We start from the raw sequence: 23,528 nt of genomic DNA on the forward strand, positions 1-23,528 counted from the left end.
ATGGACCCTAACGAAGAACCTCCCTCAGCCCCGCCGGCATCGACGCCCGATGCGCCGGATCAAGAGACGATGGCCCAGATCCGCCAGCGCCGGCTCGCAAAACTCGGTGGCCCGTCGAGCTCAAGCGTCCCCCGCGCCGGTTCCCCCGCCACTGAGACCCCTCCGACATCTAGTACCCCCCAGCCGAGCACAACACCAAGCCAGCCCACCCCCGCCGAGAACCGGGCCCGGATCAACATGACCTCTTCCTCCTCTGCAACGCCGTCTACCCCGAAACCCCTCAGTCGGCCAGGCAGCACGCCCGCTACCACTACCACCTCCAACAACAACAACAACAACAACAACAGCGCCATCTCACGGGGCAAGCGCCAGGCCTCCGACGCCGCAGGCTCACCAGCCAGCGCCCCACCCAAGAAACAGACCAACGCCACGGCGACACCGGAAAGCATCGAGGACTATGCCGACCGGGTGCTCACGTCCATTTTCCGCATCACGGTCGACCCGAACCGCACGACGGACGGCCAGGGGCATAATCTGACCTTTTTGCCGAACTTGAGCGCCGAGTTGGCTGCTGAGGCGGATGAGGAGGGGCAACAACAGCAGCAAGAAGGGGGTACAGGACAGGAAGGACTGGGCCGGGGGCTGAAGTTGTCTGTTGGTAGGTTGGAGGAGGCGATCATGGAGGCGGCGACGGCGGTGCCGCATGAGCGGCCGCTGTTTGAGTACCTGCTGCCGTGCTGGAAGCGGGTGGTGCGGATTTTGAAGTTGTTCCGTGGCCCGGCGCCGGAGAAGGAGGCGTTGTTGAAGGAGGCGAGGCGGTTGTGTTTTAGCAACTGTATCTTTGCTTTGACGGTGCCGGAGTTGTTTAGGTGAGTTGTGATGGATTTGGGTGAGAGTCTGGTGTGGAAAAGCGCTGACTGTGGTATTTGACAGCCGAGATCCGAACCCGCTTCATGATACCCTCGTGCCGTATCTGCTTCGGGAGGTTGACACGGACAATGGACTGTGCATGGAGTTCTTTGGGGAAGCCGTGGCGCGGTTGGAAGAGGACGACACGATTGCGCCGCTGTTTACTAAGGCGATGACGGATATTTCGAGCAAGCTGGCTACGTTGAGCATGAATGACGACTACAAGCCTTGTGTCAATGTGAGTAGTTGCAAGAGGTGGACAGTTAAAAAAGGGGTTACATACTGACAGACTCAACTAGGCCCTTTTGACATACTCGAGGTTCCCGCCTCTCCTCAACGCGGTCGCCCAACATCCGTGCTTCCAGATGGCCCAATCTGCGCCAGGCATCGAGAAGAACACCATACTGGGACCTTTCTTTAGGATATCGCCGCTCCAGCCGGAGGTCACGACAGTCTACTTTGCGGGGCCGAGGACGATGGACAAGGGGCGCATCCAAACGTCGCAGAGTGCTCTACAGATGACTCTACAGGCGCATCAGTCGGATCTCAAGACGGTCGTCAACGCCTTTATCCGTGCCAGTCCGCAGGCCAGGAACAAGGTGCTCGATTGGTTTGCCTATATCATGAACGCCAACCAGAAACGCAGGGGGTTGCAAGTCGACCAGCGGGAAGTCTCGTCGGACGGGTTCATGGTCAACGTTACGGTCATCCTCGACACGCTGTGCGAGCCATTCATGGACAGCACGTTCTCGAAGGTGGGACGCATTGACGTCGACTACTTCCGGAGAAAGCCGAGGCTCGACATCAAGGAGGAGACCAAGCTGAATGCGGACCAGGCGCAGTCGGATGCTTTTTACGCTAAGAAGCTGGATGGGGAATCCAATTTCATCACCGAGATTTTCTTCCTCACGCTGGCGGCGCATCACTATGGCAGCGAGGCGGCCAATGCGAAGTTGAAGGGTTTCGACCGGGACATCAAGCACTATGAGAAAAACATTGCCATGATGGAAGCCGAGCGGCATAAGTTACTCGCCCGGCCCGACCAGCTCAAGCTGCTGGATGCGGCGCTCAAGCGCCACGTCCTGCTTCTCGAGCGGGTCATGGCGATGAAGTTCTCGGTCGAGGGCGTGTTACTGGAGCAAAAGATGCAGAGCCGGTCGCTGCAGTTCATGCGGTACGTCACGGTGTGGCTGCTCCGTGTGGCCAGCCAGACCGAGTACACCCCCGACAAGCCGCTGAAGCTGCCACTGGCGGCCGAGCAGCCCGAGGCGTTCAAGTGCCTGCCCGAGTACGCGCTGCAGGACGTGGTGGACAATTTCAAATTTGTCTTCCGCTACATCCCGCAGATCGTGCTCTCCGCTGCGGGCGACGAGATGATTGCGCTGTGCATCACGTTCTTGGAGTCGTCCGAGTACGTCAAGAACCCGTACCTGAAGTCGTCGCTGGTCACGCTGCTATTCCAGGGCACGTGGCCGACGTATCATCTGCAGAAGGGGGTGCTGGGAGATCTCATGACCAGCACCAAGTTTGCGAACGACTACCTGTTGCATGCGGTGATGAAGTTTTACATTGAGTGCGAGTCGACGGGGGTGAGCTCGGCGTTTTACGACAAGTTCAACATTCGATACGAGATTTTCCAGGTTATTAAGACGGTCTGGACGAATGATGTGTATCGGCAGCAGTTGGTTCAGTCTAGCAAGTGAGTTGGGACTCTTATTTCCCGGGGTATGGATGGAGGTGGCAGGCGCTAATCTTGATAGATCGAACCGCTCGTTCTTCGTACGCTTTGTGAACCTGCTGATGAACGACGCAACGTACGTCCTGGACGAAGGGTTGAGTAAGTTCCCAAAGATCCACGACCTGCAAGGTCGACTGCGAGACCCGAACCTATCCCAGGAAGACCGCGAGAAAACAGAAGAGGAGCTACACACGGCAGAGAACCAGGCCACGTCCTACATGCAGCTAGCCAACGAAACAGTCGGCATGATGAAGCTGTTCACCACAACCCTCAGCGAGTCGTTCACAATGCCCGAGATCGTGCAGCGCTTAGCCGGCATGCTGGACTACAACCTCGAGATCCTAACAGGACCCAAATCCAAAACCCTCAAGGTCGAAAACGCAGAAAAGTACTACTTCAACCCCAAAACCCTCCTCCCCGAGCTAGTCGACATCTACCTCAACCTCGGCTCCTCCCCCTCCTTCATCGGCGCCGTCGCCGCCGACGGCCGCTCCTACAACCCCGCCACCATGGCCACGACGGCCAACATCCTCCGCACCAAGCATCTCAAAGACGAAAAAGACATCCAATCCTGGGATGTGCTAGCCGCGCAGATCGAATCAGCCAAAGAAGCGCTAGACCGCGCCGAAGCGGACTTCAGCGATGCCCCCGCGGAGTTTGAGGACCCGATCATGGGGATTTTGATGGAGGACCCTGTGGTGTTGCCGTCGAAGCATGTGGTGGATCGGTCGACGATTATGCAGCATTTGTTGAGTGATCCGAAGGATCCGTATACCAGGCAGCCGATGACTATTGAGGATGTTGTGCCGGATGAGGGGTTGAAGGCGAGGATTGAGGCGTGGAAGGCGGAGAAGAGGGCGGCGGCTGTGGGGGATGTTATGGATACTACGCAGTAGGGGTTTTTTTTTTCTCGCCCCGATGCGTGTGGCTCGTCTGGGGAATGGTATGGCTTTAAGCCTGGGTTTCTTTGACTGAGGATGAAAGACGGGATGGCGAGACATGAACTTGGTTTGCTACACTGCACTGCACTACACCCCAATACACTGCACTGCGAGTTTGGTAGTGGGACGGGACCTATGACCTCACATAGACTCGGGAATTGATTGGGAGTTGGGGTAGGGACTATGGGTCGGGTGGTTATTGCTTTGCTTTTCTTTTGTTTCCTTGTTATGTATGTGGTGGGTTAGGGTACTTTTCGAGCTGAGAAATAGGATTGATCGATTGATCAGTATGTTGGTTATTGGGGGAGATGTGATGATGTGTGTGTGTGTTGTGTTGTTTGTGTCAGTTTTGGCGCCATGTGTGGTCTCCTTCATACGTGAGGGGGTTCATGGATTGGTAATTGCACCTGATCATTGTGAGTCGGGAATAAAGCACACGACCAGTCGTTGTGTGTTGTTATATTGTAGGGGAGATTATTTCACAAATCTTATGACTTGTTTCGGTGACTTTATCCTCAAAAGATAAATTATTCGTTTGTCGTGACATTTTCAAGGTGGGATGACTGGAATATGTCTGGGCCAGGTTAAACGCACTCACTCCGCATTCAATACGCTTGGCCCAACTACGTCCGTCTGCATTTACTACAACCCATGCGGATCAGGTATGTACATGCATACATGCATATATGCATGCAATATGTCGAAGAGAGGAGGAATCAAAATATTGATCCTGAAGTACTACCTTCGTCTGAACATACACGTACACACACACGGATGTCCCGGACTTAACGGACCTAAACAGCGCGAACCGAACCTGAGAATGAGAACTTACCCCTGACGGTGATCCTGATCCTGATCCTGAATCTGTCTGGCTCTGTTTGCGACTAGATGTAAACCCCGGGGTACGATGTACGGAGGACAATGCGGACGCGGTTGCATAAGTAGGCTTACAAAACATCTAATATAACCTGGAACAACAAACATCCGACTTATATCCTAACCTAGATGAACAAACAAGCTGCGACCCTACAACGCTTTCAGATTCTCCCACTATCAGAGCATACCGTAGATAATCCGACTTTCAAAAAAAAAAAAAAAAAAAAAGAAAAGAAAAGAAAAGAAACATTTCCCGTTACGACCTATCTCAATCGCGTCGAATGGCGAAGAGACACCGCAAGATGGCGAATACCACCTTGAGAGGTGACTGCTTGAATCATGGAGGGGCAAAGCGGGTACTGTCCGGTACCTTCGCGAGTACGTGGGGTTGTGATGCGGGCGATGCGGGGTTATTGTTGGGGTGTGTGGAGGGGCTCTCGGGCTTAAGAGGGGTACTGGAGTTTGGAGTTAACGTTAGAATGTGGGTTGGCGTTTAGTCCCGGGGGGTCTCGGATCAGAATCGTAAAAGGGGATTTGTCAGTGGGTTTTGGGTTGTCTTGGGGGTGGGATAGATTTATTCCGGTTGAAGCTACCCAAGGATTGGGGACATATAAAGATGGGTCGAGACCAAAGTTTGTGGAGCAGTAATGGAACTTGGATATTACACTGAACTGTGAACGAACATTTGAATCCTGAACGAATACGAATATTGAAGATTGAATTGTGAGGTTAAGCACCAACGACAAGATGACCAAGGTTCTTTTGACTGGTGAGTGGCATAATTGGATCGACTTCATACGAGACAATAAGCTAACAGAGATAGGTGGCTCCGGCTTCATTGCCGGTACGTGATCCCTTTCAATACCCACGCTCGAGATCTTCAACCATGAGACGTCTACTATGTATACTAACACACCCAGCCCACATCCTGGACCAACTCCTCGCCAAAAAGCACACTGTCGTGACAACAGTCCGCAGCGAGGCCAAAGCAGCCAAGATCCGCGAGGCGTACCCGTCGCAGGCGGCCTCGGGCGAACTGTCGGTCGCTATTGTCCCCGACATTGCGCAGCCAGACGCCTTTGACGAGGTGGTCAAGACGACGCCTGGGTTGGAGGTGGTCTTGCATACGGCCTCGCCGTTTCATTTTAATTTTAGTTCGTCCTTTTTTCCCTTCTCTCTCCACCATGTCTCTCTCTCCCTCTCTATCTTCCTCTTCTTGCTTAGGTTATTTAGTACTAATAAACGTCTAGCCGACCCCCAAAAAGAACTAATTGCCCCCGCCCTCACCGGCACAACCTCCATCCTCCGCGCCATCACTGCCCACTCCCCCACCGTCCGCCGCGTCGTCGTAACCTCCTCCTTCGCCGCCATCCTCGACGAAGCCCACCTCTCCGACCCCCAGCACACTTTCTCCGAACGCAGCTGGAACCCCATCACCCTCGCCCAAATCCACGACAGCCCGGCCTCAGCCTACCGCGCGAGTAAGACACTCGCCGAAAAGGCCGCGTGGGATTTTGTGGAGAGGGAGAAGGATAAGGTGCGGTTTGATCTGGTGACGATCAACCCGCCGATGGTGTTTGGGCCGGTGGTGCATTATCTGGCGAGTTGGGAGGGGGTGAATACGAGTAATGCAAGGGTGGTGGATGTGTTAAGGGGGAAGTGGAGGGATGAGGTGCCGACGACGGGAGGGGCGATTATTTGGGTGGATGTGAGAGATGTGGCGGAGGCGCATGTGAAGGCTGGGTTGGAGGTGAAGGAGGCCGGGGGGAAGAGGTTGTTTACGACGGCGGGGTTTTTTAGTAATGCGGAACTGGGGCAGATTGTGAGGAGGAGGTTTCCGGAGGAGGCGGAACGGGCGCCGAGGGAGGATACCAAGGGTGGGGAGTTGCCTGAGGAGGGGAAGAGGTTTAAGTTTGATAATAAGGAGACGGAGAAGGTGTTGGGGATTAAGTGGAGGGGGTTTGAGGAGTGCGTGGTTGATACTGTGGTGAGTTTGAAGAAGATTGGTGAGTAGATAGATTCTTGGCTGGGGAATTAACCCAGGGGAGATCAGCCCAGAAATAAGAGATGGGGTTATGCCTCTAACGCCTTGATCCTCTTGAATATCCCCTCTTCCCACGCAGCATACGCCTTGCGCTTCCGCTCACTCAAATAATCATACTCCTCCCGAAACATCGAGTCCACCCTCCGAATACGCCCCCCTTCCCGACCACCCTCCTCCTCCTCACCATCATCACTCCCCAGCTCATCCCCCTCCAACACCCTCTCCCGCTCCCTCTCCACCAAATCCCCCACTCCATCCACCCACTCCATCAAAAACCACCCGCTCTCCGCCCCCCTCACAGCCGCCGCATCCAGCTCCCTGACCCCCACCTCCCTCCACCCTTCCCATCTGTCTTCCCCCCCGGCTCCCCCTTCCCTCTCCCGCTCCTCCCGTGCAGCCTTACTCCTCCGATCCCCATCCACCTCCCTCCGTGCCCGTCCAATCCAAAACGCCACCTCCTTCCTGAACTTGACATACCGCTCCCGATCCACACTCACCTCTTCTTCTTCTTCCCCCCCGTCCTCGCTACTGCTGTGAGAGGGTGAAGGCCAGGTCACGCCACGCCAGACATAGATATACAGCGCCCCCAGCGTAGCGGGGAGGTTATCCAGGACCCAGGCGTCCTTTGTGAGGGATGAGGATGGGGTGATGATGGATTCGAGGGCCGAGGCGACGACGGGGCCGATGGTGGGGGGGCCGACGCGGATGAGGAGGAGCCGGAGGGTGGGGAGGATCCAGCGGGGGAGGGGAGAATTACTCTGTGATGTTGTTGTTGGTGATGTTGTTGTGTTATGGTTGTGTTTAGAGGGGGTTGTGGTTGTGGTTGTTGTACCGCGGAGGTCGGCGAGAGATTTTTCTTTTTCGGCGGGTTTCCTCCCTGTTGACTTCCCCGCGAGCGGTGAGAGCTGCCCATGATTCCCTCGGCCATGTAACTGCTCCCGCAACTTGGACGCCGGGGTGCGCACCCGTCCAGCACTCCCTACTACTGACGCACCGCCCGGAGAATTCCGCGCAGATGACGGCGTGACAGCCGTAGCAGGCAGAATCCGATCAAGATGACTATACAACCGCTTATAAATCCGCGGCAGGATCGGCGGACGCGGGTCGATGGGGGGCAGGTCGAGGACGGTCTTGAGGCGGTCGCAGGCCAGGTGGGCGCAGGCGTATTGGCGCGCGACTTCTTCTTCGGCTTTGAGGGTGCTGGCGCGGTGGCGGGACTGGGCGAGGAGGGAGCTGGCGAGGAGGGTCAGGGGTTCCGGGAGGAGGGCGGTGTTGTGGGTTGGGAGGAGGGAGAGGAGGGTTTGTTCGAGGGAGCGGCTCATTTTGGTTACTCTGGTGGGATTACGCCGAAATAGAGGGAAAAGAAGAGAATTAAATGGTTATTGAAAAAATAAGAAGGGACCAAAATGAGCCTCGGGTTTAATGCGACCCAACGAGGGCAAAGTATCGGAACGCGACTCTTCCGCAAAGAAAACTTACAAAAAAAAGTCCGGAGGGTTAGAATGTTGCTCGATGAGTTTCGTTCCATTGAACTAGCCTCCAAGACTCGCTACGTAAAATCCGAGTGGAGCTTGAGACGCGACGCGCAAACGCCAGGTCACGTGCCATACGAAACCGGGGCCTGCGAAACCGGGGTGGGTCCGGTCGCCACTCTGCCAAGCCCAGCCGGGCCGTCGCCCCAACATTCCAGGCCTTCAGCGGCTTGCATCATCTGGCTTTTGCGTTCTGCATCCCACGATTCCGTCGCTGGACTCACCCTCTTGTAGCCCACACGCGGCACTCGATATGGCTTTCCACGCAAGTGGGCTGCCGGTACGTTGCTGTAGTTTCCTATATATATTTTCTTAGCTAACATCAGATAGAGCATCGCGGCGGCGACCACGGAACTGTGGCCGTCGGTTGCGAACACGCTGCTCATCCCCTGGCGAGGCGTATCGTACGCCCCTCCAACTCCCTCTCCCCCGGTATCACAATCTCCCTCAACAACCCTCGCCCTCGATGCCCCGGCTACCCCGTCGAACCCCCCCGCGACCCGATCCAAGACCGAACTTCCCGACTTCCTCCGGGCCGCTCAACCCGGACTGTCGTCGCGATTCCTCGACCCCCGCCTCGCTTCCACTCCTGCATCAGCCCTGTCTACAAACCTCTTCTCGGAATTCTCGACCATGTCCCCGCGCTCGCTCAGCATGGCGAACCCCCTGACGCGCCGCTCCTACGCCGCACTGGTGGCCCGCCCACTGTCGACGACCACACAATCGACCACGTCTCTTCCCGGCTTCGGCTTCCGCTCCATGAGCACCTATCAACCGAGCCGCATGCAGCCTCTCTCTTGGATCAAGACCCCACAATGGCAGTCTACTGGTACTTTTGGCTTTGGGCAATACCGCGGTTTTGGCACTGGCGGTGTCTCGCGCGATCTCCTGGCCAACCGTGAGGCGTCGGCGAACCGGAACCCGAACAGTGCGACGGCGCAGAACTCGTTTTATCAGTTGCTCTTGAAGGCGAACATGCCGGCCATTGTGGTCGAACGGTATCAGTCTGGTGGGTTCTGTCTACTCTATTTTTGTATCATTCTGTGATATGTACTCTAACACGAATAAATAGGCCGCTTTGCCACCAACGAGGTCATCGATGCGGCGTACCAAAAGGCACTGACCATGATCAACGGCACCGGCGCTGGCAACCCCTCTCTCGGCAATCCCACTCTCACAGCAACCGGTCTCAGTCCCAGCAGCGCCCAAGCCGTCGGCCAGGCCGTCGCGGCGCACCAGGCAGGCACCAACACGGCCTTCTCGACCGGCGCCACAATCGGCAAGAACGGCGCCCTGCACGTCATCGTCGACGAGACCTGGGGCAACGTCTTCATGCGCTGGATCAAGTTCCTCCTGTGGTTTGGTCTGACGGCCTACATCGGCCTCGTCGTCATCACTCTCGCCGTCGAAAACATGGCCTCGCTCAACCGACGCCCCGGCAAAGTCGACAGCATCGACCCCAAGGCCAAGACGCAAAAGACCCGCTTCTCCGACGTCCACGGTTGCGATGAGGCCAAGGAAGAGCTGCAGGACGTGGTCGAATTTCTCAAGAACCCGGACCGCTTCAGCGACCTCGGCGGCAAGCTTCCCAAAGGTGTTTTGCTGGTAGGACCCCCCGGTACAGGCAAGACGCTGCTGGCACGTGCTGTGGCCGGTGAGGCCGGCGTGCCCTTCTTCTACATGTCCGGTAGTGAGTTCGACGAGATCTACGTCGGCGTCGGTGCCAAGCGCGTGCGCGAGCTCTTCAACGCGGCCAAGGCCAAGTCCCCCTCCATCATCTTTATCGACGAACTCGACGCCATCGGCGGCCGCCGCAATTCGCGCGACGCCACCTACATCCGCCAGACCCTGAACCAGCTCCTGACCGAGATGGACGGCTTCTCCTCCAACAGTGGCGTCATCGTCATGGGCGCCACCAACTTCCCGCAGTCCCTCGACAAGGCCCTGACCCGCCCCGGCCGCTTCGACCGCCACGTCACTGTTTCCCTCCCGGATGTCCGCGGCCGCATCGCCATCCTCAAGCACTACGGCAAGAACATCAAGCTCGGCTCCGACGTCGACTTTGTAGCCATCGCCGGCCGCACCTCGGGTCTCTCGGGCGCCGAGCTGCAGAACATTGTCAACCAAGCCGCCGTGCAGGCCAGCAAGCAAAAGGCCCAGTCCGTCATGCAATCACACTTTGAGTGGGCCAAGGACAAGGTGCTGATGGGCGCCGAGAAACGCAGCATGGTGATCACCCCCAAGGAGAAGGAGATGACGGCCTACCACGAGGCCGGCCACGCCATTGTTAGTTATTACTCGGGCGACACCACCGGTGAGCTGTACAAGGTTACGATTCTGCCGCGCGGGCGCAGTCTCGGCCACACCGCGTATCTGCCCACTATGGACAAGCACTCGTATACCGTGAGGGATTATCTCGGTCTTATTGACCGCGCCATGGGCGGGAAGGTGGCCGAGGAGATTGTCTACGGTAACGAGTTGGTCACCAGCGGTGTCAGCAGTGTATGTTCCCCATTTTCTCCCCTTTTCCCCCTTTTCCCCCTTTCCCCTTCATCTCCTCCTCTGTCCCTTCACGAATGCTAATTGTGCTTCAAGGACCTCGACCGCGCAACCCAAACAGCCTGGCAAATGGTCGCCCAACTCGGCATGTCCGAACGTCTCGGCCCCGTCGAATACCTCCGCTCCTACGAAAAACTCAGCTCCGAAACCCGCGCCATGGTCGAATCCGAAGTCAAACGAGTCCTCGAAGACTCCTACTCCCGCGCCCGCACCCTCCTCGTCGCCAAGCGCCGCGAACTCGACCTTCTCGCCCAGGCTCTGGTGCAGTATGAAACCCTCGATAAATCGGAAGTCGAGAAAGTCCTGCGCGGTGAGAAGTTAGTCGGGCGGATTGCGGCGCCGCCCGGGCCGATGGCTGTGCCGAAGCCGGAGGCTCCGGCTGGTGGGCCTGGGGATGTACCGGTGCCGCCGGTGCCGCCGTTTACACCGGGGGCTGGGGCGGCGGGGCCGGGTGGTGCTGGTGGGGAGGACGCGGGGTCAGGGGGGAGTACGTCGCCTCCTCCGCCTGCGCCGCCGCCACCGGGGAGTGCGAATCCGAAGGAGTAGGTTGTGGTCTCTGATGGGGTTGTTTATGATTGAAGTATTTTGATGATGGAGGATGTGGACACGGCGGTGGGTTGTGATTGTGATGATATGGACAGATGGATGGGATGATGGGGGTGGAATGGATGGGGATAAGGATGGGAAATGGATGAGGGTAGGATAGGAGGGGTGAACGACGGTAGGAAATGGGCGGAAGGCAGGAAGGTTGGAAGAGGGACGAAAGGAAAACGGATCCAAACAAATCATAAGAGCACAACAAGCACAACAAGCACAACAACAAGCACAAGAGGGCATGGAAACGGCGTTATTTTTATTTTGTTCAATTTTTTTTTCCCCTTTGGTCGTTCATGATAGGTGTGGCTGTGTCTGACGTGTGGGTGACTGTGGGTGACTGTGGGTGGTGTGGCCGTGTGTGTATGTGTGAGTGTGTGAGTTAGCTGAACCATTGCATGCCTGTCGTCAGTAACTAGTAGTATGGTGGGTGGTATGGTATGATGCAGTGGGGGTTGTGTGTGTATACAGTAACTGTATAGTACCTGAGGTATATACCCCACCCACTGTTAATGTATATTCTGGTTTTGGGACTTCTCGGCTTCGTATGGGTTTGAGTTTTGCGTTGTGCTGTGTTGTGCTGGGTTGTGCTGCGGTGTTGTTGTAATGGTGTTGTGATGGTTTTGAGATGGTGGTGTAAGGCTGCTATGGTGGTGATAACACTGAACATAAGAGAGGTTGATGATGCTCAATTAAACTCGGGGCCAACTCGGGAGCCGGGTGTGAGTAAATCTTGAGGCTTGGTACTTGTCTGCTCCATCATTTCAGTGGACGACGGGACGTAAACATCGGATTTATGTTTCGGTTCGTTCGACCTATATAACGTTATCGACAAGTTCAATGCTTGATTTTACGAAGACCTGAGCAGGCATCATTCTAGCGGGTGTGAACTTTGTGTTATCAGGAATATCCCGTAACTTATTGGAGAAATCAGAGGTTAGGCGCTGACGGGATGTCGGGATCTCTGTTGACGGTACTGTTCAGACGAGTTGAATGAAGTAAACCATCCTCGGTTCTGTCCCTCCCGTGAGAACTTCTACCGCCGCAGAGATGCAATGCCGTGTTGTCACTGCATTAGAGAAATATAAAGTTCCCAACATTATCTATACCACAGATCCTTTCCCAATCCAGTCTATTCTTCCGACCTTGCGGGGGTGGGGTCCCTCGGGTTCGGTTTCCCAACCTTCTCATACGGTATCTTACATCTTGCGTATCTGTACATTACCAAAATCCCCGGTCCGTCCCTGACATCATTCGTCGTTGCTCGGATCACAGCGTGCCATTTGACTACTTTTTTCACGGCAACCAGCGGTAACTGACTTGGTGCTCGGCTGCAAAAGGTAGCATTGAGGAGAGCGGGCGGTTCTCCTCTTCTTGTCCTCACCGCGGCGGTCTTTTTACTCTTCTCTTTGAGAGGTTTGCATTCAGTTTATAACTAATCGGACTCGGATCCGATTGTTACGTGGCAATTGGCGCTTGTTTTTATTCAGTCTGTTCGGGAAACGGCCACATTTCTAAACCTCAGCTTTCAGAAACACACCATGGCCACCGTCGGGCTCATCCCCAACTGGTACCCGCCGACCCGCGAGAACTATGAACTGATTCTCTCGCTGTGGAAATGGTTTCCTGTCGTGCGTCTCTCTTTCTGCCTCTCTCTCTAACACAGCACTCCCCCTCTCACTCTCTATAATGAAGATACTAAAGGACAAAAACAGTTCGCCTCCCTCCAATGGGCAATCCCCTGGTACGGCATGGGCAAAACCTCCGTGACCTCCCGCCTCAACCTCCCCGGCCGCATCGGCTGGCTGACCATGGAATCCCCCGGCTTCCTCACCCTCCTCTACACCTTTTCCACTCTCCCCTCTCAACTCTTTTCGTCCACTTCCCCCATCTTAGAGAAAGAAGGCCTCCCCTGGCAAAACAAAGTCCTAGCCTTCCTCTTCGTGCTCCACTACACCTACCGCGCCCTCCTCTTCCCCTTCCTCCAACCCTCCATGTCCCCCTTACACATCGTCATCTGGGTAGCGGGGGCCGGGTTCCAGGTTGTCAACGGCCTGATGCTGGGGGCTTGGTTGGGCGGGTACGGGCCGACGACTCAGGCGGAGTGGGCCTCGCAGTTGAGTTTCCCGGGCGGTTGGGGAGGTGGAATGGTCCAGTTTGTGGTTGGACTCGGGGTGTTTTATGTGGGGCTGGCGGCGAATTATTATCATGATGATGAGTTGAGGGAGATTAGGAGGCGGGCGGGCCGGAGGGCGAGGGAGGTTGCTGCTAAGGATGGGAAGCCGGGTCCGAATCAGGGACAGGGTCAGAGTGAAAAGGGGGCTGGGAAAGGAGTGGACAAACACTATGAGATTCCGCAGGCGGGGTTGTTCAAGGTGATGCTGTATCCGCACTATTTTGTGGAGTGGGTGGAGTGGTTTGGGTTTTGGATGGCGGCGGGCTGGGGGTGTGTGCCGGCGCGGTGTTTTGTGCTGAATGAGATTGCCGCGATGCTGCCGCGGGCTGTGAGCGGGCGGAAGTGGTATGCGGAGAAGTTTGGGGAGGAGCGGATCCGTGGAAGGTGGGCGGTTATTCCGGGGGTGTGGTAGTGGTGGTGATGTTTATGTGGATGGAAGTGGAAAGTGAGAGAGCAGGAGAATAATGGGGGTTGGGAGATGTATCATGGGATTCACTTGGTGGAAACCAGGTACATGGACATGTTCTGTACAAATCTAACTCATTAAATACAATCCGTTGAAAACCGAGTGATGCTGCAGTAGCAAACTGGCAGCTAGAATTATTTCGTCTCAGGACAATAACCCGGATAATCAACCTGAGGGCAATATGCCCACTGCCATATACCCCTTATTCAGGAACAGCCCCCAACAATCACTGTGTCGGTTGAGCTGTGTACCGAGTTGGATACTGCCTAAACGAACAACAGGCCGGCGCCCTGTTTGCGCACAGCGAGCTTTCGATTCCTGTTGTATGACAGTATAAAAGGGTCTTAACATGCTGTAGCAATATACATTCGTCTTCACGACATGTTTGGAGCAAATCTTGGGCGTCCGTTCTCTCTTGCCTAAGTTCTGGGCTTTTCTTCTTGGCCTTGTATTTATTCCCTGTTTTAGTCTTGCTTCGAGCACCCTTTAATGTCTTTCCGATGCTTTCCGATGCCCCGTTTCGGTTCCACTTTCAGGCCTTTCTTCTGGCCCTGCTTTTGTGTACTTTTTTGTACGCCCCTTTTCCCTTTCCTTGTTTCATTCTTCTTTATTTAGTTTTCGCCATTTTGCTCCATGCTTCTCGACTGTCCCATGGCTGTATAGATGAGTAAGTCGAGCAGCGATGTGAGGAGTATGCTTCGGAGAGATTTGTAAGGACGGTATTGTTGAGGACGGTATTTATGACAATACAGTGATATTCACTCTGCACGTCCAGCTTGTCTCGGCATGTCCACTAGCTATAAAATGATTCATGGTTGACCATATCCAAATATTGTAATATCATCTCATCCCAAGTCACTGTAACTCTAACGCCATGTATGTGCTTCTCGTCTAGCCCTCCTCTGACACTTTCCTCTCTCGAAAAAACACCGTGGAACAATGAGACACATGGAACACTAAAACACCCATACTGCTGGATGTTGAATATCCCGAGCTCCATGTTCAACACATTTAACAGATTCTGCTTGCCCTCAATTCTCGCTGTGTGTTGTATCTTTGTGTATCAAACCCCACCAAACCACCCACCTCCATCAACTCCCACATCAGACCGTTAGAACAGACAGACAGACAGACAGACAGACACATGATTAGACAAACGTCAATTCAACAATTCAACATGCTGCATGTATAGTGGTATCTCAGCCGCCCAGCTTGCATATGCGTATGTTATCCATCCATCCATCCCACTCTCCCCCACACTCGCAATTCGAGTATTTTGTAGGCACAAAACTTACACCTCGGTCCGTTCCTCTCCAACAAACCCAAACGAGAGAGGAGGATACCAACAACAAATAAAACCGAACCAACAAAGAAACCAGACAATACCAGACATAGAACGCCCGGCTCAGCTCAGTTTAACTTATTTAACCCATCACACCCTGCTCGGCATAGTTATCCCATCAAACCCAGTAGTAAAATAGCACCACCGTGTACATAAAATTCCCGATTCAAAGAAACCCATCTCAATACTCCATATCTTTCCCATGATAGTGTAGTCCATAGCTCATAACATCATACACCACACCCCCTTTTCAACCCCCCCAATTCTCAAGTAACTTCCACCTTTCTCAAGTAGTGTCTCGGTAGTCAACCCCCCTACATAACCACACAATCCCTCTCCCTCTCCCTCCCCTCTTCCCCATCCTCCCCCCTCCCACTTCCCCTCCCACTTCCCCTCCCACTCCCCCCATTTCCATGCCCACTCCCCCCGTGTCCCCCACTCCCAGCCGTCCCCAACCCGGACCCCGTCCCCACCAACGGACCCCTCCGATACCCCCCTCCAAATCCACTCCCAAATCCATTTCCAAACCCGGCTCCATAACCCGCTCCATACCCGCCGAATCCGGCACCTCGCATGGTGTTTGCTAGACCGGCGGCTGCGGCGGGACCGGGGCCGTCGACGCCTCTGTATCCACTGCCCGGACTTCCAGTGCCGGTGGTAGCTCGGCTGGCGCCGGTGCCAGGGCTGCGGAGACCTTGACCTGCCTGGTAGGTCTGGCTTTGGCTTTGGCTTTGGCCTTGGCCTGCTTGGCTTGTTCGGCGGGTGGAGCGGGGTACATTCCCCGCTGCCGCTGCTGACCCTGACCCCGAAGCAGAACCGACCCTCGGAGATTCACTCCCAGACCCGTTGCCCTGCCGACTGGCGTGGTGACTAGGATGTCCAGCAGGTGGGACATACGGCATCTGTTTCGCGGCCTGTTCGTAACTAGGCGGGGCGTCGTCTTCGTCGTTGTCTGCGGGGCGGTGGGTGCGTGGTCTTATTGCTGTTCCTCCTGCCGGTCCAGATCCAGATCCGGGTCCGGGTCCGGGGTTAGGACGGCCCGAGTTGGGATTGGGACTAGAAGAGGTCTGGACAGGTGGGAGGAGGGAGCGGACGGCTTGGGTTGGTGGCGGGCGTTGGCGGGAGGGGGCGATGTTGCCGACGGCAGAGTGGGGGTTGGTGGATGCGGGAGAGGGGCGGATGGCGGAGGGTTGGGCCGGGGACATAAGGGGGGCGCCGCGGCGGGGAGCTGGTCCAGGGGGACCTGGAGGGAGAGATGAAGATGACGAACGGGCGGGTATTATCCCTGGCCCGCCTCGGCCGTTCCCGTTGATGGTGTTGATACCCCCCCGACCTTGTTGTTCGATAAACTGCTCTGAGAGCATGCTCTCCCTTCGGCGGCGCTCCCGCTCATGTCGGGCGCGTTCGTCCTCCTCTTCCTGCAGTTGCAGCGCCAGGGCTAGGTCACGGTCTTCCTGTTCGTGTTTTGGGGATAGGGGGGTGTCGCCTCCGGGGTGGTTGGTGCTCAGTCGTGCGGCGTTGCTCTGCGGACGACCGCGCCGGGACTGCACTGTCGTCCAGTTGCTGCTGCCAAGACCCTGTGCATCAGCCGCGTCTTCCCAGCTGTCTGGCACTTCGTCACGATGGCCGTGACCATGACCCTGCCCATGACCGGCACCGGCGCCACCCACGAGTCTAAAGTCCCCCGAGAAGAACTCGGCACTCTCCCCACTGACATCCACCAACGACTCCCACACCACCTCCGCATGCCCAGCATACCCAGCATCCGTAACCAGCGTCAACAGCTCCAACGTCTGCGGATGTCGATACAGCGTCGAGAAATGATCGTTCCGAAACAAAATAGCCACCGACCCCGGTTTCATAGCCGTCTTGATGACATCCAACCCAAACCGCGTCAGCTGCGTAGCCGACCCGCTCAGAAATGCCTTGATCGTCAACACGTCCTGGTACAGCTGCTGCTCGTCCGGCGTCAACCCCTGATCTGGATCGCACAGCTTCGCTTCCAGCTCCTCCTCGCGGAACAGCAGGTTCTGCGTGTCCTCGTACGATGCCGCCTGGCGCGCTAGTGCCTCGGCCGCGCCGCCGTCGTCCTCACCGTCACTCCCCTGGGACGGCAACCAGCCATGGATCAGCGGCACGGAAAATGTCGAGTACAGCGCCATCTCCTTGGTATGCTCAAACGTCCCCGGGATCCTCAGATCGGTGCGCTCCGTCGGGTGGAGGTGGGTGAGAGACGTCCGCTTAAACGCCGTGACGACCTCGCGCGTGGGCACAAACCGCGGGTTGACGTTCATGCCTGTGTGCAGGCCCTTGAGGAAGTCGTACAGCTCTGTCACGTCGGGGAGTGGCACGTCAGGTTTCACGCGTCGTTCGGACATGAGCTCGTCGAATACGGCGCCTAGCAGCAGACCTAGGCTGACTTGTTCGCGCGACCTAAGCGCTTCTACAAGTGCCGTGTTGGTCTTGTCGGCGGGGGTGGTGAGGGTGAGCGCGTTGACTAGTGCGACGAGGGGGCAGGGTCCGTTGAGGTTTTGCACGAGGATTGGGGAGGTGCGGGGGTTCTTGGCTGCTGTTGCGTCGAACCAGTTGATGTTCTTGATTTGGTATGTCTCCGACTCGTCGACGACGCGCGGCGGTGGGGGCGGCAACTCCTTGGAGTGTCTTGGTGGTAATTCGGGAGCTTCCTCAGTCGCGGGTTCTAATGCCGATGGCTCTGCCGCTGATGGGCCTGACGCTGATGTCGGAGCCGGAGCCGGAGCTGGTGCTGGCGCAGATGCCGCTTTCCCAGCCTGATCGTCATCCTTAAAGTTCTCCCATGTACTCTGTCTTGACAGCGACCGCGGAGCCGGTTCTAAATCGATCAGATTCCACTCGTCACCCCCCGCCGGCGCCTTGCCCGGTATTGGCGGTGCCTGCCCACCAGCAGCAGCATTTTTGCCCTTATCAAGACTCCTCAAATCATCCCAGGCGTGTGTATCCTCCAGAATCTCCCCATCCGCCGCCCGAATCGGAGCGGTCCGCAAAGGCTGTTTCTTCGGTTCCTCCTCCCAGCCCCCGCCCGACTCCTCCTCCGACGGAATCGACACGACCGTAGGCGACTCGGCGCCCAACCCCGGACTCGGTGGACGGGAGGGCCGAGCCGAAGACGACGCCCACACGTTATCCCCGCCGGTGGAATCCTGCTCCGGCAGCCTCGGCGGTGTTGCGGCTGCGTTGCTGCTCACACCCGTGGAATTTTCCTTCAAAGCCGGATGCCACGGGTTGGTACTCGGCTCACTAACACTCAGCTGCGAGAAATCTGCAACCGGCACAGGCGGAACAGGTGGGGGAGCATGCTGCGGCGGTGCTGGCTGGCCCGACGCTGCCGAACCCATCGAACTGAGCGACATTTTCCTTTTAAAGGGATTCGTTTCCGGTTTGGAGGGCGGCGGGCCGGATATCGCTGCGCCGGAGCTACCATGATCCCCCTGCGGAAGCGCCCGCGGTGGCGCTTGGCCGCCTAGATCACCATCTACTGTGGTCGACAGCGCGGATACGTCGTCGGCCCAGATATTGCTTTCGTCGCCCAGGCTGGAGAAACTGCTGGACGGACCGCCGGATCGGGGAGCACTGAGGTCGCTTGGTGGCGCGAGATTTGTGTTCCCATCTGGATTATGCTGGTGTTGCGCTCCGTCGTTGTCTCCCCATATCGTCTCGTCGCTGGTGGATTTCTCCGGCGACCATGGTGTTGAGGCGGCTGCGCCTGGGCTCAGGACAGCGGACGCTGGTAGCGGTTTTCGAGTCACCATTTTGCGGATCTAAAAAGTAAACGATGAAAGCGAGACGGCGTGGCGTGTTAGAGCTCGAAAAGAGGAAGCCGAAGGACGTTCCCTCGACCCGCGCGAGAGAGACAGCCGGGCCGTAAATGTTTGGTGGGGCTAGTCGAGTCCGTCAAACTGTCAACCTTGGAGGTCCTGAAATGGGTCGATTGGTCGCTAAGGGGGGGGATGATTTGGGTTTTATAGTTGATTATGTAACGGGTTCGCAATGCTTCGTCGTCAGTGCGTGTCGTCGAGATGATCTAATAACGGTTCGATGTTGGGTGCAGTTCGAGGATCGGAGCGAGGCTCTGAGCGTGGAAGCTGGAATAAACGGCCAACGGTTTGTTCGTAATCGTAATGGCAACACAGCTTCCCTCGGGCGCTGTACCTCGAATCTCCAAGATCCAATGTCTCAAGCAAACGAACGACGAGTAACTCTCGAGGGGCAGAAAAGAATCTTGCAATCAGCACATTCCTCATCAACTGGGCAGAAGAAGAGCTTCCACACCTCAGGCTTACCTCTGAACAACAACTGCGGGTGGGAAGCTTGCGAATCGAAGCCCCCAACCTTGCCCGCAACGACCCGCCCCGCGTCATTCCTGGGCTCGCCCGCAGGTTACGGGCAATTCGTTTCAGCGGGGGATCCCCGCCCACCAGCCAATCGGACGAGGGCGGGGCCCACAAACCCGCCTGGGCGGGCCTCGTCATCAGCGCCAGGGCAGCAGGGGTTGTTGGGTCGGGCTAAGCGGGCGTTGGTGGGCGTGGTGGCTCGGGTGGTGGTTGTTCAGAGTGAGGTGACAGAGAGGCGTTGAAGTTGCCACAGGGTCCTTGCAGAGCTGGGCTGCATACGACTTGGAAGGATTTCTTTTTTTGGGAAGTGCATTGCGCGGCTTTTTTTTTTTGGTGTTTTTGGACCTGGGTCTCTTTCGAGGTCGACTTTCACTGGGCCGCTGACACAAGCCTGAGCTTCTACGAGCACAGCTGGAAGTTGACGGCGTCTCGAAGAAGACTTCATGACAGGATCTGTTCATTGTGTGGTTGGAAAGTCATGGCCGTTGAATGTTGAATTGTGATGGTAACATGGACAGCTTCTGCGTCCTGGAATCTACCGGGGCATCTTGATCTGCGTCACCCCAAATCACTTCCTGCCTACCTCCGAATACAGATATACATGAACATGAACCACGTATCTCCCACACGCTGTACGTAGTATGCAAACGTCCCCCAACGCCGGGCGGCTTCAGCATCACATCATCAGAAAGACCGTTTCCGTACCACACACGCAACAATGACACATACCATACACAAACACACACCACGGTCTAGACATTATTCTCTTCCCCTCGCTCCCCAAAACAAAAACTAGTCGAAAAAAAAAGTAAATCTAAACAACTCCCCGCTATACCCCCATCGAGTGCAACCTCCGACAAGCCGGCATCTCAAACGTATTCGCAACCTCCATCTTATCCGGATCCTGAAAAAACCACCCCTGCGCCGCATTCCGCAGCTGCTGCTTGTGCGACAGTTCATTCTCACACTTAATCCGCAACTCCTGCACCATGACCACCTCGGCGCGCTTATCGAGCGACGCCAGCTTCGACGCGCTGTACGCCTGCACGTCTGCCGGGTTGAGGTAGTATTTGACGCCGAAATGCGGCATCGTCCGCTCCATCGTGTACAGCGGCGGGTTGGGTTCGTCAAAGGCCATGCTGGGGGTGACTGGGGTGGAGGGGGTGGTGAGGACGGAGGTGATGGAGGAGAGGAGCGGCCAGAGGATGAGGATGATGATGGGGAGGAGCCCGATGATGGTGCTCCATGCGCTGGCTGGCGGCTCGGGTTGCCCGGGGTTCCGCGGGCGTGCTCGTGGTCGCGCGCCGCCGAATTGGTGTACCCTGACGCCGGGTCCGCCGAAGTTGAAGACGAATTGTGGTCCGCCGCCGTCGAAAGCTGTGCTCGGAGAATTAGTATCAGATCTTCACGGCAAGGAGTAAAAGGGCAAAGAGACGAAATCACGCACCTCCAAACGGCCCTCCAAACCCCCCTCCCCCAAAGAACCTCGCAAACATCTCCTCCGGACTAATCTCCTCCTCCCCCCAACCACCACCACCCCCACCTCCCCCGGGTCTCCTCGCAAACCCAGCAAACGGATTCTGCTGCGCCTGCGCCTGGGCACTCGCAAACCGACTATCCGGATCCGTCCCAAACCGATCAAACTTATCCCTCTTCTCCTTATCCCCCAGCACACTAAACGCGCGCGCCACCATCTTGAACGCTTCGTCCGCATGCTCGTGGCCGTTCTTGTCCGGGTGTGTCAGCAGCGAGAGCTTGCGGTAGGCCTTTTTGATTTCCCCGTCCGAGCACGTCTTTTGTAGCTCGAGGATCTCGTAGAAGGCGGTTGCTTCGCATCGGCGGATGCGGAGGACCGCGGCTTTTTGCTCGACCGTGTATTTGCGCTCTTGGTTGCCTTGGTTGTGCTCGCGCCGGTTGCGCGCGTCGTTTTGGGACGCCGAGGCGCCCGAGGCGGAGGCTGAGGCGGGCATCGTGCCCTGGCGGTGGGTTATGTCGGGATAGAGATAGTTGGAGGTTGTTCAAACGGCGGTTGGGCGGAAAGTTGGAAGTCGTATCGTGTCTTCTCTTCTGCGCCGTCTGGGCACGCAAGACCCCTAAAATTGTTCCAGCTCTCCAGGAACAGAACAGGACAGACAGACCGCCAAACGTGACAAAACGGGAGTGTCCGTAGTATCTCCTGCTGCACAATACAAGAAGAAAGGGTCAATTGTCCCTGCGACGCCGCAGTTTCGAAGAGTCGTTGATGCTGATGGTCGAGCTGTCTTACTTGGCCTTTGTGTGCAGTTCCCAAACAATGAACACATTCCAGAATGCTTCGCCGTCCGTGCAACCAGCTGCGCCGACAGGGAAAATGGTGGGGGCACAGGTTGGGGGTCCGCAGAAACCGGATGCTTAGTCATTAAGTTTGGCCGATAAGATAAGAACTTCCGTACGACGTCACTGCTTATAAAAGTTGATGCGCCGAATAACCAGTTAGCGATTGAAGTTTGTGAGAGCGAGCCGTTGGGCGGAGGGGACAACACCACGAAACCGAACAGAACACTCCATACCATCAACATGGCACCTCCTGAAGAGAAGTCCCCCGTCTCCCTAACCTACCAGCTCCGGGCCTGGGGTAGTAAGTCGCCCTCAATCTCACCCTCCATACCTACCCACCTCTACCCCCCAACTCAAAACCTCATATTGCAAGAAACACAAAAACTAACCCCCCCAGCCTCCGCAATCCCCCCAATGACCCTCACAACCTTAATAATCGCCCAACACGCCCGCCCCTTCCAGCCCCTCCCCATGCTCATCACCCCCCTCCTCACCTTCAGCAGCTACCTGACCCTTGCCGGCTTCCCCACCGACGGCGCCGGCATGACAGCCGCGTGGTCCGGCATTTATACTCTACTCGCTTCTCGTCGACGCCACCAAGGGGGTCGGTTACTGGGCTTGTCGACGATCAGGGATAAATTCTTTTCGGTGAGGGGTCTGGTGAGGGGGTCGGCGATGGCGTTGGGGGCGGCGAATACGGTGGCGGGGTTGTATGTGTATTTGACGGGTGATCGGAAGAGGGAGGAGGAGGAGAGGAGGGAGATGAATCGGTGGGGGGTTTATAAGGATTGAGTGGGATGGGAAATGAGAGAGCAAGGCGGGAGAGGGGAGGAGGAAAAGGAGGAGAACGGTGCGGGGCAAAAAGTGAAAAGCCGGATTCTGGAATTATCAAGATGAGAGAGGTGATTACAATGGGAGGAGAGCAGGCGGTTTAGTTGAGAATCACATCTGATGGGTGTTGTATACAAAGACGACCGCTCTACAAGGGGATCATATCAAACAGCACACAACAAAGAGGAGAGATGACCGCTAGTGAACAGGGTATTCATATTTCAACCCGTTTCCCATCAATACAAACAGGCAAGACTCTGTTTCCACGAATGTTTCTTGCCATGAACAATTACAAGTCCTAAACAATAAAATACACAAACCCCTCCCGATCCCAAGTAAGGCCTAGTCTACTACCTCTACTGTATGGGTAAACTCCGGTTCCGACAACGCCAAACCAACCCATCCTCACAAAAAGGAGGAAAAGGGTTAAATAGCACCAAAAAACATAACCCTAACAAGTCCCCCAAACGCCAGGGAGACGGCTCAGCACTTGATAGGTCTCCGCCCGAGCCCAAGTCCCATAATGTCCCGATATCTCAACACCTATTCTTGCTTGCTCTCAAAGAATAGTCCCGCCGCCCGTGTACCCGTCTATGCTCTGTCTAGGTGCGATGCATAAGCTCCCACTCCAGCTTGCAGACAACCGTCCCAGAAAGTTGAACAAAGGAAATAAAAAAACATGACGACTTGGGGATTTGATCTGTTGTAGTCGTGAAATCCCGTCCGGGGGGGGGCAGGGCTTTCAGGTCGTCAAAATGCGCAATCGATTTTGTTGCTGTGAACTTTTTGTTGTTTAGTTGGTGTTTTGTGCCTTTTTTTTTTTTTTTTTTTTTT

At 56.1% G+C, this 23,528-nt stretch overlaps 8 protein-coding genes across 8 annotated transcripts; 5 read left to right on the forward strand and 3 right to left on the reverse strand.

The window, feature by feature from the left end:
- On the forward strand, positions 1–3,543 carry C8A04DRAFT_31265 (ubiquitin elongating factor core-domain-containing protein; the record flags this gene model as incomplete). The annotated part of the gene is made up of 4 exons (XM_062781699.1): positions 1–869; positions 934–1,147; positions 1,209–2,608; positions 2,670–3,543. The coding sequence occupies 4 exons, from the start codon at positions 1–3 to the stop codon at positions 3,541–3,543; spliced, it is 3,357 nt and encodes a 1,118-aa protein (XP_062634538.1).
- A 1,668-nt stretch (positions 3,544–5,211) lies between these two features.
- On the forward strand, positions 5,212–6,478 carry C8A04DRAFT_39302 (uncharacterized protein; the record flags this gene model as incomplete). Its single annotated transcript, XM_062784540.1, has 4 exons — positions 5,212–5,233; positions 5,288–5,308; positions 5,385–5,618; positions 5,715–6,478. The coding sequence occupies 4 exons, from the start codon at positions 5,212–5,214 to the stop codon at positions 6,476–6,478; spliced, it is 1,041 nt and encodes a 346-aa protein (XP_062634539.1).
- Positions 6,479–6,537: 59 nt separating this feature from the next.
- Positions 6,538–7,830, reverse strand: C8A04DRAFT_14301 (origin recognition complex subunit 6-domain-containing protein; the record flags this gene model as incomplete). The annotated part of the gene is made up of 2 exons (XM_062778037.1): positions 6,538–6,872; positions 7,038–7,830. 2 exons carry the CDS (start codon positions 7,828–7,830, stop codon positions 6,538–6,540), a joined length of 1,128 nt encoding a protein of 375 aa, XP_062634540.1.
- A 463-nt stretch (positions 7,831–8,293) lies between these two features.
- C8A04DRAFT_39304 (mitochondrial inner membrane i-AAA protease supercomplex subunit YME1) lies at positions 8,294–11,145 on the forward strand (the record flags this gene model as incomplete). Its single annotated transcript, XM_062784541.1, has 4 exons — positions 8,294–8,320; positions 8,371–9,049; positions 9,113–10,542; positions 10,636–11,145. 4 exons carry the CDS (start codon positions 8,294–8,296, stop codon positions 11,143–11,145), a joined length of 2,646 nt encoding a protein of 881 aa, XP_062634541.1.
- A 1,589-nt stretch (positions 11,146–12,734) lies between these two features.
- Positions 12,735–13,781, forward strand: C8A04DRAFT_31269 (uncharacterized protein; the record flags this gene model as incomplete). The annotated part of the gene is made up of 2 exons (XM_062781700.1): positions 12,735–12,824; positions 12,909–13,781. The coding sequence occupies 2 exons, from the start codon at positions 12,735–12,737 to the stop codon at positions 13,779–13,781; spliced, it is 963 nt and encodes a 320-aa protein (XP_062634542.1).
- Positions 13,782–15,491: 1,710 nt separating this feature from the next.
- On the reverse strand, positions 15,492–18,965 carry C8A04DRAFT_14283 (protein FAM63A; the record flags this gene model as incomplete). Its single annotated transcript, XM_062778034.1, has 4 exons — positions 15,492–15,819; positions 15,976–16,165; positions 16,214–16,405; positions 16,511–18,965. The coding sequence occupies 4 exons, from the start codon at positions 18,963–18,965 to the stop codon at positions 15,492–15,494; spliced, it is 3,165 nt and encodes a 1,054-aa protein (XP_062634543.1).
- Positions 18,966–20,376: 1,411 nt separating this feature from the next.
- On the reverse strand, positions 20,377–21,517 carry C8A04DRAFT_31271 (DnaJ domain-containing protein; the record flags this gene model as incomplete). The annotated part of the gene is made up of 2 exons (XM_062781701.1): positions 20,377–20,924; positions 20,995–21,517. 2 exons carry the CDS (start codon positions 21,515–21,517, stop codon positions 20,377–20,379), a joined length of 1,071 nt encoding a protein of 356 aa, XP_062634544.1.
- A 586-nt stretch (positions 21,518–22,103) lies between these two features.
- Positions 22,104–22,655, forward strand: C8A04DRAFT_31272 (uncharacterized protein; the record flags this gene model as incomplete). Its single annotated transcript, XM_062781702.1, has 2 exons — positions 22,104–22,164; positions 22,261–22,655. 2 exons carry the CDS (start codon positions 22,104–22,106, stop codon positions 22,653–22,655), a joined length of 456 nt encoding a protein of 151 aa, XP_062634545.1.
- Between the last annotated feature and the right edge of the window lie 873 nt (positions 22,656–23,528).

The sequence above is a fragment of the Dichotomopilus funicola genome, assembly GCF_033296635.1.
Source record: "Dichotomopilus funicola strain CBS 141.50 unplaced genomic scaffold C8A04scaffold_63, whole genome shotgun sequence".
Lineage (NCBI taxonomy): Eukaryota > Fungi > Ascomycota > Sordariomycetes > Sordariales > Chaetomiaceae > Dichotomopilus > Dichotomopilus funicola.